Source organism: Micromesistius poutassou (genome assembly GCF_964030765.1).
Source record: "Micromesistius poutassou genome assembly, chromosome: 20".
Taxonomy (NCBI): Eukaryota; Metazoa; Chordata; class Actinopteri; order Gadiformes; family Gadidae; genus Micromesistius; species Micromesistius poutassou.
In genome coordinates, this window is record NC_140290.1 from 3,969,484 (window position 1) to 3,985,323 (window position 15,840).

Below are 15,840 nucleotides of genomic sequence, written 5' to 3' on the forward strand. Positions count from 1 at the left end.
TTCTTTGGTCTGGTCTTGTCTTCTTATCAACTTGAATCTGTGGTTCTTTGGAATCTGTGGAGCGTCCTATCCCGCTCTCTCAATGTTGCAGGGGGAAAAGAGACTACACACCAAACCAAATCTTTCTTTTGCCAGGACTACTAGATTTCATGGTTCTCAGGACTACTGACTAGTGGCCATGCGTGGCCATAGTCAACAAGTCACCACCAAAAAAGTGGAGTGAACTAAATACAGCCATTGGGGCCCAACTTTTTGAAACAGTAAGCCTTTGAAACACGATTTAACATTGAATCTTTATTTAATTCATAGGCTTCTTTCTAAAGAATAACGTCATAATATGCTTTGCGACCAGCTAGTTGACCATCACTGCTGTAGACTATAGAACATGGATTGTGTTAGAGTTACACTATTCCATCTGAATACCCAAAGGTGGTGGTAACTCAGTGTGGGAGGCACTAATCAATCTACAGACAAGGGGGCTGCATTGGGTGCGTTTGATTTGAATGCAGGAGCTTGTAGACGGAGAGGAGGAAGGCCCATCGAGGCCCAGAGGAACAGTGAACCACTCTGAAGGATCCAGGCCATTTTCCATCAAGCTGATATTAATGCATGTCCATCTGTCGGTTTGTCTTCCTGTACGCCTGTCTACGTCTTGCAGCCTGCTTTATCTGCCTGTCTGTCCATATATACAGTATATCTGCCTGCCTGCCTTCCTGTATGCCGGCCTCCCTTTCTTTCTGCTTGTTTGTCTGTCTGTTTGTCTGCCCATCTATCTGTCTGTCTGTGAGTGTGAGTGAGTGTGTGTCCTGTTTTCCAGATAGGGCTGCTTCATGTCTATGTGGATTATGTTGTCCACATCCCCCATGAGATGCTTCTGTGTGCATGCTCTTTGCAAGCCCAACTTTAACAGGTGGCCCCCTATGGTTAAAATACAGCTTAATAACATTCTCTGTTTAAAGTTAAATTTTGTCTGAAGATAAAAACCGAGGAAAAGGTTGTTGTTTAAGTAATTGGTTTAATTTATTGGAAAATACAGCATGCCCTGATTTGTACAGCGAAACCCATCAAATAATTCTTATGACTGAGGCATCGTCGGTGTTGAAGGCGTCTGATAGGACACACCATATCAATCCTCTCTACCCATCCACTGTCTCCCCCAGGTGGTGAGTGGCTGTCACTACAGCGTGGTGAGTGGTTAGGACATTCAAGATCAGGGATGGGCAACTGGCGGCCCGCGGGCCACATGCGGCCTGCATCCTCACTCTGTGAGGCCCGCAGATAATTTAAGATTAAAAAAATAAATAGATATATATCTTTTTTTTTATTAGGTGAAGAGCACGGTCATGTGGCCCTCTAATGGTGATGATGAAAAATTGTGGCCCTCTTAATCATGAAAGTTGCCCATCCCTGTTCTATATGGAGAATGTCATGCGGTTCCAGATTGTTGAGGAAAGGCGCCTGGAGTTCATCTGTTTCGGCTCACAGTCCTTATACTATTGTGTATTTGTATGTGTGTGTATTAGGATTCTGTTTGAAAGGATAGACTCTGAGGGATAATTGAGATAAACCATTTATAACATTTATGGCTGACACAATCTAAATCGATCACTCTTTAAGTTAGGCGTGTCTTCTTTGATTCAACACGTGTCACTGACTTAACCAATCGATATGTTCATACACAGTAGGCCTACATGCCAAATTGACAGATCACCTCTCAATAAGGTGTTGGGAGTCTGTATCACTCATGCCACCAATAGCCAGGTGTGCCCCACACACAGCCAACCTACTAAATAGAAAGCATTTTACTCCTTGACACACAGTTGATCCATGTTTATTTCAGACATATTCCCAGGTAGCTACCCTCTCTAATTTGGTTTCTACACTAATAAATATTTAGAAGCATGATGATTTCAAACATGATTTTCTACTAAAGCATGTCAAAATGAGATTTAAACACTCCATCAGCCGGATCCCAGCACTATTTGTAAAAACCTCTTCAGAGCTTGTGGGCCAGTCCACTTGTTTGGGGACTTGTTGTGAAGTTGTCCTCGTGGATGACGTCGACGTCTTGCTGAGCTGTGATTGGCCGGTAGTGAGGGACATCCAGAGTTCAAGCTCCGCCCCCATCAGCAGCTCTCCTCGTACCCTCTCCACCACACAGTACCAGAGCCCGTCTACGGAGAGCGTTGGCACTCTATTGAGTCCCATTGTATCAAACTTGGTTGCAGTTCCATTATAATTCCACTGGGGGTGATCGCATGAGTGCAGATTGAATGGGGGTCTATGGGGCTAGACGGCTGAATCTCTTTCCCCTGCTTGTCGTTGAAATATCACAGATTTTATTGTAGATTCCTCAAGTTCAATATAGATTATAGTTCAAAAGTTGAATGAATGAGTACTTATGTCCTTTCGATTTTCTTTTGAAACCCTGTCGACTCCCATTCATTCTGCACTCACCGGCGAGCGCCCTTGCATGGACAGAGATGTGTTACCGCAACCAGTTCAGAAACACAATGTCACCAGAGAGTGCCAGTTCTCTTCATATTAGACAGTACACACAAGAAAGCAATAGAGGAGATTGTCTCTGAATGTCACCGCTGGGGACAAGTGGATTTATTGGCACTCTGCTCTTTACGAAATGAATGCGACTTTCTGAGTGAAAAGAAGCGATTCTATTGAATGCGGGCCCCAGATGTTCTACCTTAGCGCCTCATATCATTGCCGCCTCGTATCATCACCAACTGAATCCAGCTCGACTTAGTCGGGAGAATGTATCCAGCTCGATGAGTGTGTGTGATGTGTCCGCTTTTTCGATTACATCGTAGATCACAACATCCTAGTTTTTCTACAGTGCTCCACCTAGTGGCATAATGGAGCATGATTACGTCCTCACCAATCTGCTGGATAACTGAAATACACAAACGCACACTCTGACACACTTTCATCTATTTCATATAAGAAAATGTCCAGCTGCCAATCTTTTTGAGTGGTTGATTTTATTGTTTTATTGTGTCAGAAATGATGCGCTATGATATCCAAAATAGATTCATATAATTTGAGCAGGGCCAATGTGCTTAAAAAGGGAATAATGTAACGCATGGTTTTGTGTTAAGAGAATATCAATTTTGCTTTATGGGCTTATCCCATGCACTGAAAATTAAACAATGTACCAATCAACATGGGCTGCACAAACATATCCCACAGTACTGTGTAAATAATGTAAGGCAGAGCGGCACTCTTACCACCTTTTCTTTCAGCAATTGAAGTTGGTCTAACTAAGAAAGATTCTCCTATCAAGATCCGAGCTTTTCCCGGGCTGCTGTTCCTCGCCACAAGATAGCCTTCTCGCCAGGCATTTCTTCTTTACCCTCACGTTGTGAAGATATCCATGTGCCCGTGGTTGGTGGCCTCACGTGCCCCTCCCAAAAATTGGAACCTTGCGTCCAGGTGACGCAGAAGTAAAGGGCTCTTTATGGTCCTACGTTCACGCAACGCAAGGGGGTTACGGACCTCTTGGGCCCTTGCGTCCACCGCAAGGGCCTGACGTGTGCCTCCCAAAAAAACGCAGCCGCAAGGGCTGTGATTGGTCCGCTCACTAAAACCCGACGCAGGACCATAAATGTTCACGACTACGTCGAAGCGTCTGAGTGGTCCTTGCGTTGCGTGAACGTGGGACCATAAAGAGCCCTTAAGGGCTGTGATTGGTCCGCTCACTAAAACCCGAAGCAGAACCAAAACAGGTTCACGACTGCGTCGAAGCGTCTGCATGGTCATTGCGTTGCGTCAACGAGGAACCATAACTGAGCCTTAACACTTAACGAGGATCTCTTTCACACCGCATAGACCCAATCCTGCGTTCATCTCCAAAAACATCATGTTATAACTAACTAATGATTAGGGGCTAAGGTTTACAGCTGTCACAAAACGTGGCATCTCTGTTTGAGATGATGATTATGGGCTATACAAATACAACTGATTTGTGTATACATATATTCAGGTCACATCTGCTGTCAAACACAGTCCTTACCTAACTTTCTTTAGATGTTTTTCATTGCAATTAAATATGTGGATGTTGGCTCCTTGTGAAGTTGTATCAAACTCACAAAAGCTGACTCCCATTCCTACGTTTTGGTTGGGTTACCAAGACCAGTTTCCAATAAAAAAAGGGGATTTAAGATCAAAGACATTATGCAAAGTATGTACTACTCACCCGTATAGCAGCAATGTCAGAAGGAAAGCCATGTATAATCAGAACCATTTCCCTGAATAGGAAGACAAGAAAGCATACATAAACAATAACCAATTGGTTGGTTGATTTTGAAATATGAAGAACGACAGTTAAAGTAGGGCTACTATAAGCTTTATTAGTAAAATAATTATGCAGGGCACAAAAGAGATTCAATGTTTGACACCTGATGATACTGGTCATGGCTAGTCTACTGTATAGTTTAGGGGTCGGGAACTATGGGTCCTATAGGTAGGCTAAGAGTTTTTAGATTTATTTTTGTATTCATAATTTCAAGACAAATGTAGTAATGCTGCCATCTATTGTTCAATAAGAAAAAAAACGGTGTACCACGGTCCGGTCCAGATACTCTTCATCAAGAGCAGTTTTTACTTGCTTTCTTTTAAATACAGTACAATGCTTGTTCAAGTCTGTTCGTTTCTGGTGGCTAGATTTTTCTCAATTTGGTTTGTACTACTGAAATGGCTATAATAAAGATTAGCAACTTCAATTGGAATATATCTCATGTGTTTTGCATTGAAAGCTGTCTTTAACAGGAAGGTCGATAAATAATGGAGAACTGCATCCATATTTACTTCAGTATGTTTAGGTTTATTTTTTTTTACAGAAAATAAAGAAAGTTGTGAGTTCTCATCTCATGACAGAACGCCTGGAAAGTGATGATACAAATAAGCATTATTGGCAAGAGAGAGTGCGAAACTTTTGGTTGTTTCCGCTACATGTTTCGGGTAATTTTTGCTAATATGACCGGTGAAATCTCATAAATAATTATCCATGTCGACACACACACACACACACACACACACACACACACACACACAAAGAAGGGGAGGCGCATGCGGCGCACGAGAGGCTTCAGAAGGGGTTTGCACAGACAGTAAAGTGGACCCTCTAGTTATATATATATGTCAATAGTTCAGATTTTTGCAGCAGACCTCCTCAAAAAGTGAAACAAATTTTTCGTGATCCACAAAACGAAATATATTGAATGGGAGCGTTTCTCAGCAATTTTCATTCTGGACTAAATTAAAGGAGAGAGAGAGAGAGACATATATATATATATATATATATATATATATAGAGAGAGAGAGAGAGAGAGAGAGAGAGAGAGAGAGAGAGAGAGAGAGATAGAGAGAGACAGAGAGAGAGAGAGGCCTCAGAAGGGGTGTGCGCAGACAGCACAGTGCACCCTCTTCTTATGTATGTGTCGAGTAACAAATGCATCTCAAAGGGTGAATATAGTGTATTAGGGATACTCTGATTTCTCTTTTTTTTACAGCAGACCTCCTCAAAAACATTGTGTGCTCGTACTGCACAGAATGAAATGTAAACCCATGCATTCTTCATCTGAGCCTTTCTCAGAATATATACAGGTAGCATTAGCATATAGCATTTGAAATTCAATAGCAAAGTAACTAAAATATATACTTCTACAATATTCTAAAGGTTAATTAAACTGAAGATTGGATGCGTAGTTATACTTGGATGCTTAACAATTCAACAAGCTTAACTGCTCATTGTCAACTTCCTAATCATAACATTCAACCATTTAATCTTATCAGAATCGGACATAAAAAAAATAAATCTAAAATTCTAATAATAATGTATTGATTTATTTGCTTAAACTGGGATAACAGTCATGTGATTACCTTGGGTGGGGTTGGAGGTTTCTTCCAGTGGTGACCAACTGATTCTGGGCCAGCAGGACCTCCAGGATCTCCCCCGAATGGAGCAGAGGAGATCAGGGTTCACCAAAGATCAGCTTCCCCCGAGCTCAGAAGTGGAAGCTTCTTGAGCTTCAAGAGAAGGGAGCGGAGGAGAATTATGGTCAACTAGCATAGCTAGCCCAGTGCCCGTACAGCGAGCGATCACACAGGTGCCACTCAAATGTTTTCATCAGGTATTATGTTTTACGATTTATTTTGATTATTATGATATGCAAAGCTGGATTTATACAATCAAGGATTTGATTGTATAAAGGTTACATCACTTACTCAAATTGAATATCAATGGTGGACTGTGTCTACACAGTCGGTCCATTGTTGCAATTTGTAAACCGGTAACCTGGAAACCAAAGCCTTTCATTAGGCGGCTCTGGACCAGAAAGGTGAGCTGCCTGATCTTCCAGCCTAGACGCTGGAACCCGGTGTCCACAGCAAACCCTGGGTATCTTCCTCAGGGTCTTCAGCATGAGAAGACTCAGCTGGGAGAGCAGAAATAGAGAATGCAGAGCAGAGTAGGACAGAAATCAATTACTTCCTGAAGTGATATTTATACCAACCTAACATTGTTGTGCCATTTGTGATTCCTCTACTGGTTGTAGTAGTAAAGCAGTAGTACTGCTCGTAGTGCGGTCGTATGACTAGGACCTACCTGTAGAGGGAAGAGCTTCAGGATGAGCTAGACCAGCAGGTCGTCCACCAGGTCACTGCTGACCGTCACCATGGTGACGGGAGGAGGGCACTGTATAGCCGACTCCATCCTCTGGATGAAAGTAATGTACACGGATCTGGGGGTGTAGACCTTAATTTAACCAGTATGAGGAGAATACCTAACCCAACACATGACACACACACAAGCATGTTGGCACCTAGACCTTTAAGCTATGTTATAGGACACATATATAAATATTTATTTATTTTTCAAAATGATATATAAATGATGACGGCGGCAGCCTGCATGATAACAATCTTAAGTTAAGGTTAGGTTGAGGTTAAGTTAGGCCTCTTATTCCAACAGGGAGACAGAGTGGAGGCCTGGTGAGGAGCGGTGTGCAGCAGAAGCCAGCGGGCCCGCTGCCCGTCCTCCGTCACCCTGACCAAGGGTAAGGAGGAGCAGAAGAGGTGCTATAGGTCTCCTCGCAGACTGTGGTGATCTTCTCAGCGCTCCCCGATGGGAGGGAGCCAGGGCTGACCCAGAGCTATTTAGAGAGAGTGTCTCTAAATAGCTCCGGGCTGACCTAAAGAGCACAACAGTCCACCACGGGTTTCATTCGGAGATCCAGCGCTCAGGCTCCTCTGGTTATTTTAATTCTCACGTGAACCATCTTGGGTTCCTTCCACAGATATGGGTCAGGCACAACAATGTATTCAACAATATTACAAGCTAATATCTAGTTATTTTTAACTTTATTTCTTACCACATATTTCAGAGCTTGCGGCACTAGCAGCACACTACACTCTTTCATGACGGTCATCATTTTCTGAACAATTGTTTTATGCCACAGCAATGGTCCAAGTCAGTAGGACGTTTAAAAAATAAGCCTGGATGACAAATGTGTTATTGCAATTTGTTTATTTGTTGGTGTAGCAAAGAAATGTAGCAAAGATCACACCTGGCAAAGCACCGGTTATTTGTTTCATAGCAATGTGGTCTTTTATTCTGATTTCCACTGAACAGAACACATTTAATAAATTCAGGAGCCATACAGACATTTTTTTCCCAGAATCCGGTGAAGCACACTTTTTGTTTTGTTTCACTGAAAATGGTCCATTTAATATTACTTTTAATTCCCTGAAATGTTGATATCACTTAAAAAAAAAGAAAAAAAAAAAGCTTATAAGTACTTGAAATCAAGATGGTTTTGCAATTAAAGGCAGGGGGTGCATCCTATATAGAAAAATCCCCAATGTTGATGTGTGTATGCAATTAACGTCAAGATAGTCTAGCAGGCTGGCTAGAAGATGTATCACAACACTTCATAAAACAAGAGGCACCAGCTGAAATTGATGGGCCTATACCTACAATGAAAATACGCAAAGAATGAGTTCCAGCAACAGTCTTGTACCCACAGACTGCATGCTGAAAATGTGGAGTAAACAAAATCTGTTAGTTTGTCACTTTTTAATCTGTAGGCCTACAATTTAGTAGTGCATTGGTGGTGGTGGATGGGGGGAGGGGGGGGGGGGCATGGTGTGTCAATGCTCCGAATTCCAGACAAACGAGAAGCCGAGATAAAAGACAAAAAAAAAAAGCTGATTGAAACTGACAGATTGAATCACAGGAGATATTTTTTGAGACTCTAAAAGCGGTCGGCTTCAGAATCTTGGAAGTCTAGGAAGCCATTTTGAAAAGTTCGAACACAAACCGAAAAAAATAAAATCCAGTTTGATCACCTTTAAAAAACAAAATTAAGCTTAATTTAATACTGTATATACTGTGGTATATTTTTTCTGATATATATTTATATAAAATGTAATTTTTTTGCAAAAAAAAAAAGAAAAATATACAATAATATCAATGTACACACACAACCCAAAGGGAAAAAAAAGGAAACACAGAACACAGAGTTTTGAGCACAATCACAGCGGCCCGTGCATAGTGATCTGTGTGTTGGGCGACCAAGGTACAGTGTGAAATCTACGTCTTTGCTGTTGCTTCACATACTTAGAAGAAAAATGAATAATAAAAAAAAAAAGCAAAAAAAAACATTGTACACAATGGCTTGGACTACTGGTATGTAGAACATCACAACACAGTGATTAAGGAACTAAGAGCGGGGTGTACGAATGACAAAAGAGGGCTTCCTTTGTATGGAAGGAACAAGAAGATGATCCCCCTTCCAGGAGGGCGGGCATCTGTGGTGGGCCAGGACCACGACCCCCCCGCCCCACATACACACACCCACTGCTGTGTTCGGTGACCGGACAGAAAAATACTAACAAAAATGACAAGGACCAAAAATGAAACTGGGGAAAAACTAGGACAAAGTTGTATTAAAAGTTATATATATATATATAGAGTATATATATATATGTATATATAAGTTCTGGCAAACCGCACACATTTGCCACAGTCTAGTAGCTTACTGGCTGGACAGGAGTAGGGGGTGGGGGGTGGGGAGTGTTCAAGCATTATCCAGTTCCTGGAGTCCGTCCTGGTTGACTATCTCCTGATTGGTGGGAGTGCCGTGCCGGAAAGTCAGTGAGGTTAGTACTTAACGAGGCGCGGGATTGGAGAGAGACGGGAGAGCCTGGTTAGGTAGCTCCACGGCTTAGTGCTAACCCTATTGACTGTAAATCTGGCACAGGTTGGATGATAGGCGGGTAAGTCTGTTTCAGATGGTGTGTCGTCTCACACACACACACACACACACACACACACACACACACACACACACACACACACACACACACACACACACACACACACACACACACACACACACACACACACACACACACACACACACACACACACACACACACACACACACACAGGGGGGCAGAAGTAGTAGTAGCTAGTCAGATAGAACACGACAGCCATGTTTGGCGTCTCGGAGAAATCTAATTCTGGGCCTCCATTCCGGATACTTTCTTGTGTTGTCGATGTATTTCTGGTTGGTTTACCTTGGTACTCTAGGCAAATCTATTATTTACATGTTATCTAACAGAGTGAACAATAAAGGCAAGCTAACAATGTCAATCTTCGTCAAACCAGACAGCTGTTGATCTAAAAGCAAAGGATCAAGTTTAGATTTTTTTCTTTTGAAAGGCTCATAATTTCACATAAGGCGTGCGAAACCGGACTGTTTGGATAGGCAGTCAACATTTTCCACATTTCAAGTCAAGTTTTGTTCAATAAAGTAAAAGAATAATAAAGAGGATGTTACTTTTTGTTTATCTGGCAGAAACTGCGGGAGTGGTCACGCTTACTCAAACTATCCTCGCGGGGGTCCTTCCATGAAAAAAATTGCACGTGCGTCCCCTAATCCTCGGAACACACATACACACACGCATGCACGCACACACGCACGCACAAACAAACACACACACACACACACACAAACCCCACCAACCAAACAGAAAATTCACAATGTGCAAGCAGTGAGGTTTAGAACAGAAATCGAGGAAAGGGGAAAGGACATTCACACACAACCCCAATACAAATTGAGAAAAACTTTCAGATCCTTTTAGACTCTTTACATTTTACACACACAAAGCAAACAGTAGAAAAATAATTGAAGAAAATTAAGGAAAGTGAGGGTTGATAGAGTTTTGCTCAAATCTAATTTCCAAAGCATAACCGTCTTCTGATGTTGTTTTGTCTGAGAAACCCCCAAAAACCTGACATTTCCCAGAAGCCTTTACGAAAGGCACTGTTCAGCCGTGGTTCTCCAGGGAAAGTAACACACGTTTTCACTGTCACGCCTTCATAGGGGGCGTGTTTAGGTGGGCTCACATGTGATTATAGGAGGGGGGGGATGGGTGTCTTTACAATGATGGAAGATGATGATGTCGATGATGCCCTTTACCAAAGACAAGAGAAAAACCTAGAAGCCAACGTTTTCATTAAGATTGAGGCAACAGCTCACTACTGTCTCCCCCGGGAGTGCAAAACAAGAGAAACTACTTTTGCATTGACTTAACAGCAATTAAAACAGCAATCGTTAAAATAAAAATATTGACATCAATGAATCAACTCTAAAGGGAAGGTCAGTCTGGGCCTTCCTGCTAAACATTCCTCTGTTAATGCCTGCTGTCGCCTGGCTCGCGTTGTGGCTGCACATCAAGTGTCTTGTGTATACATGTGTATACATGTGTGCGTGTGTGTGTGTGTGTGGGTGGGTGGGGGGGGGGGGGGGGGGGGGTTGGTGTGTTGGTGCATGTTCTGTAGCACACGAGGCCACATAAAAGTCTGTTTGGGTTGGGTTGCGGGGCAAGGGGGGGGGGGGCGGTTATGGGGGTCAGCTTATCCAGACTGGACTGCACAGGTTTTCAGAAATCTCCCGGACCCACTACAGGGGTCCCTGTTTGTCTATCCCTGATAATCGATGGGCTAGTGGAAGGGTGGGTGTGCCCCAAAAGGGGGGGGGGGGGGGGGGATGGGGGGGGGCACCATAGCTTATCTGGCCCAGGAAAGGGTGTGGGGAATGCTGAAATATCCAAACATGATGCGTGTGTGTGTGTGTGTGTGTGTGTGTGTGTATGTGTGAATGCGTGTGCGTGCATGTATGCATGTGTTTGTGTGTCTTTTGGCGTCTGTACATTCGAGGTCTACAGATGGAAGAAGGTTAAGGTGGTTGGTTTGCGTCTGCGAGTTGGGGGGTGGGAGTGGGAGTCATCAGGGGGGGTCAGGGGTCACAGGGGTGCGGGGGGGGGTGGGGGGGGGGGGGGGTAGTGTCACAAGGCTACGGCGGTGCAGGGGTGCTTGAGGCGACAGGGCAGCACGCCACGGTTCAGCTCGTAGAAGTCCACCAGGTGGATCAGGTCTGTGAACTTGGTGGCGCCGTCATCCAGGCTGAAGAACACCTGGCCCTCCTCTTCATACTGGAGGGGGGGGGGGGGGGGGGGGGGGGAGAGGGTGAAGGAGGGTGAGAGGGTTAGGGGGAGGGGGATGGAGACCGATCAAATTTGGATACAATCACACAACATATGTGACAAACTTTTGCTAGAATTGCTGTTTTTCCTCATCTTTATCCTTCACTCTCCACATGTGTTGGTTTGTTTCTCACGACAGTAAATATCTTCGAAACAGGGAAATCCAGACCGCATGGTAAGTTAAAATGGGCTTCTGATGATCTCACACTGATGGCAGCCAAGTGTCATACCAGAGAGCGAGGGCGGGAGCCAGAGAGAGATTGTCTATTAATAGATGCCAGCCATCCAGTCTGATTTATTTTAAGCATAATGTCCGAATTTCAAAGTTGTGGAATTAATTATTTTACTTACAATGGGCAAAACTCTGTACAACTTCTAAGAGCATGCAAGGAAACCAAAATGTCCCAAAAAAATTGACAGAAGACCGAGGCACAGAGGCAGACCAGCGACAGACGCACATATCAGGGAACAAGACACACAGACGGAGGGCACTGACTGACCGGCAGGATCTGAAAGTGCTTGGTCTTCTGGTGGTGACACAGCGTCAGCACGAAGGCCTTGGGGTTGCTCTGGCTGTCCCTCAACAGGAACAACCTGGCGGGGAGAGAGGATGGAGGAAGCCATAAAACAACAACGCTGACAGCGATGACGATCATCAAAGAAAGACAGAAGGAAGGACGGCCGCTTCCAGGACGGGGGGTAGGGGGGGGGGGGTCTTACCCATCCACCTGGCCCTGCTGGACGATCATTCTTTGGGCTTCCTCTCGCACAATGCGTCCGTGGAACCACAGCTGGGTTCTGTGGATCACTGAGACACAAACACAGGGCCGGTGAGACACAGACACAAGAGTTAGGATTGTAACTACGCTTCTTTGAATAATGGACTATTTGCCAGAGGGGTGGCGATAGCACCCAGATATCCACTGGGACCTTATACCAATGAAGACCTCGTGCGTCACCAAGGCTACAGGTGACGTTGTTGGTGTAGGCACTCGACATGGTACAACATCAATTTCACGTTTGGCAGTCAAACTGAATCATGTACAACCCAAATTCAACACAAATTTCCTCTTCCTCAAAAGACAGGCCTGTCCTGGCTTGGGTTTTTTTTCTTGTAAAAGGGTATATTCCTTCTGTTCTTTGCTTGTACCGCTCACATGGCATATGTATGGTAACCATGACAATGTCAAGATATCTCGTCTGGAGGGGAAAATAAACCTCTATTCTTAAGACAAGCGTACTTTTTGTTCCCGATGCACGGAACCAATTATTTGTACGGATAGAAGGCAACAGCCTGTGTGAGTTGATTACTGTGGTTGTGTTTCCTGGCTGGTAGTCACCATGGTTACCTGCGCTGAGAGAGGGCGTGTGGAGGGGGCCGGGGCTGCCCAGGACGTTGAGGCGCTGGCTCCGTTTCTAGAAGAAGGAGGAGGGCGAGGGTCAGTGGGGGTCAAAGTTAAGACCCAACATAAACAATCACACCCCCCCGCATATAAAAGGTCCCCTCTACTGAATCCCTCCACACATGCACGCACACAGACACACACACACACACACACACACACACACACACACACACATGCACACACGGACATGCACACTGACACACACACACACACTGTCACACAGGCAGGAACCTTGAAGGTCAAGTCCATGGGGCCACTGTTTTGAAAGATCCGACTACTACTCTCCATCCTCTTCCTCTCTCTGCCTTTATCCATCCTCGCTCCCTTCCGCCTTCCTCCCTCCCTCCATTCATCAATCCATCCTGCCTCCCGCCTCCTCCATCCTTCCTCCCTGGTCTCGTCTCCTTCTAACCCACCGCTACTCTTTCTCCCATTCTCATCCTCCAGTTCTCTTGTCCCTCCTTCCCTGGCCTCACCCTCCAGCTCTCTCCCTCCCTCCCTCCCCCTCTCCTCCCCCTCCAGCTCTGGCCCTCCCTCCCTCTCCTCACCCTCCAGCTCTGTCCCTCCCTCCCTCCCCCTCCAGCTCTGTCCCTCCCTCCCTCCCTCCCTCTCCCCACCCTCCAGCTCTGTCTCTACCTCCCCCTCTCCTCACCCTCCAGCTCTCTCCCTCCCTCCCCCTCTCCTCACCCTCCAGCTCTGTCCCTCCCTCCGCCTCCAGCTCTGTCCCTCCCTCCAGCTCCCTCCCTCCCTCCCCCTCCCCTCCCACTCCAGCTCTGTCCCTCCCTCCAGCTCCCTCCCTCCCCCTCCCCTCCCACTCCAGCTCTGTCCCTCCCTCCAGCTCCCTCCCTCCTCCCCCTCCAGCTCTGTCCCTCCCTCCAGCTCCCTCCCTCCTCCCCCTCCAGCTCTGTCCCTCCCTCCAGCTCCCTCCCTCCTCCCCCTCCAGCTCTGTCCCTCCCTCCAGCTCCCCCCCCCCCTCTCCTCACCCTCCAGCTCTGTCCCTCCCTCCAGCTCCCTCCCCCCCCCCTCTCCTCACCCTCCAGCTCTGTCCCTCCTCCATAGCGGCGCTCTGGGCCTCAGCGGGGTTGTCGATGACCCGGCCCGTCCTCCCGGAGAAGTCCATGGCCACCAGGGAGTTCTCCGACACACTCCGCTGCGGGGGATGCTGTGCGGGGGAGGGGCGGGGCCGCGGGGGAGGGGGAAGGGGGGTGGAGCGCAGAGATCAGAGGTGAGACAGACCAGACACTAGTCACCGGGGCGAGACAAATCCTGTCTGCCGAAGAGAAACACAAGCCCTTCAGGAGTGTGTGTGTGTGTGTGTGTGTGTGTGTGTGTGTGTGTGTGTGTGTGTGTGTGTGTGTGTGTGTGTGTGTGTGTGTGTGTGTGTGTGTGTGTGTGTGTGTGTGTGTGTGTGTGTGTTGCTACCACAGCCCAGCCCTGGAGCATTTCAACAAGGCTCATGGATTTCACAATGACAGGTAGATATATAGATATCTCTATATATAATATCTATCCATCATATCTAAATAAATCTCCAATGTGAATGCCTTCAATCAACTACCAACAGATACGCAGGGTGGGAATTTTGGAAGGACATTCCCCCAGTACAATGTCCCCAGATGTGTTGTTATCCCTTAACGCCCTTTGCCATTAGCTTCTTGTTAGCTCAAGCCCAGCATATTGAATCCAGCCCAGACGACATGAGTCCATTGTGCTGGATTCAATACGCTGCACGCACAAGCATGCATGCAGCATATTCTCATAGGGCAATTACTGAGTAAAATCTGCACAAATCCGCTTATCACCTGCTTACCGACACATTATGTACGTGTCGAGCTCGACTTTCCATGGTGTTCTGGGTCGTGTAACATGTTCCTAACATAGGTACAAGGTGTCCCACTGATTGTTGAATGTACTTTTTGTTTAAGTACGTTTAAGGAGCTCTTAATTGCTGTATTCACAGCTTTGCATTCTTGCCTAAGCTGCCATGAGACCGGCTCAAGAAAAGACCAGCACTACATACATTCACACAGGACACGAGGCTCCCGCAGGCCGGGAATCAAACGTCTCCCAAAATCAACCAATATTCCATCTCCCTATACTACAGAGTCCGTACTGTAAGACGGTTGGTAAACAGATCAAGGCGTACAGTGGATCAGGGTACGTGAGCGAGGGAAGAGAGACCCACCAGTGACGAGAGCGGGGACTTCTTCGACTGCTGACCGGTGTAGTTGTGATAGAGTGAAATCCCATGCTGCCGAGACCAAGAAACAGCCACATGTCAAAAACACAACATGTCCATGGACGACATGTGAACGACAACATGTTAGCGCTAGTGCTTCACCATACCACACCATATTCAAGACTAGGGATGTCAACAGTTCATCGGATAACCACCGAGAATCTTTTTTTTTTTTTTTTTTAAGATTTTTATGTTTTTTTTTACGCTAGCTAGCAGTCTAAGGTAGAGAATGAAGCTGGTTAAACAAAGCTTGGCGTGGGACGATTTCCTCCACGACAAATGTAAATAGTGCGATGCTACTCTTCAGTTTAGTAGTAGTACTAGCAATATGCTGTGCCACATTAAGAACAAGCACCCGGGTGCCATGTGGGGGGGGGGGGGGGGAGAGAAGGTGTAATGGACAGCTTTTCGAAACGCGGCGCCAAAGCTCATTGAGTCATGGAGCGCCCAACTAACAGCAAAGCTGCACTTTCTTGTGTTTCACATCACTTTGTGATTCTTTCGGAAAAAAATGAACCGGTTACTAACCAGTTAATGGGTGTCGCTCTATCGAAAGCAAAATTAAGACTAACATCTTGTATGTCTGATCCTGCTGAAGTCGAGTGACTGAAGGTGGGGGGGGGGGGGGGG

At 45.8% G+C, this 15,840-nt stretch overlaps 1 protein-coding gene across 1 annotated transcript; it reads right to left on the bottom strand.

Moving 5' to 3' along the window:
* Positions 1 to 10,921: 10,921 nt before the first annotated feature.
* LOC311364968 (growth factor receptor-bound protein 10-like) lies at positions 10,922 to 15,297 on the bottom strand. Its single transcript, XM_084484481.1, has 6 exons — positions 15,157 to 15,297; positions 14,005 to 14,133; positions 12,915 to 12,981; positions 12,286 to 12,373; positions 12,066 to 12,159; positions 10,922 to 11,514 (listed from the first exon to the last, which is right to left on the bottom strand). Exons 2-6 carry the CDS (start codon positions 14,089 to 14,091, stop codon positions 11,368 to 11,370), a joined length of 483 nt encoding a protein of 160 aa, XP_084340607.1. The 5' UTR covers positions 14,092 to 14,133; positions 15,157 to 15,297; the 3' UTR covers positions 10,922 to 11,367.
* Between the last annotated feature and the right edge of the window lie 543 nt (positions 15,298 to 15,840).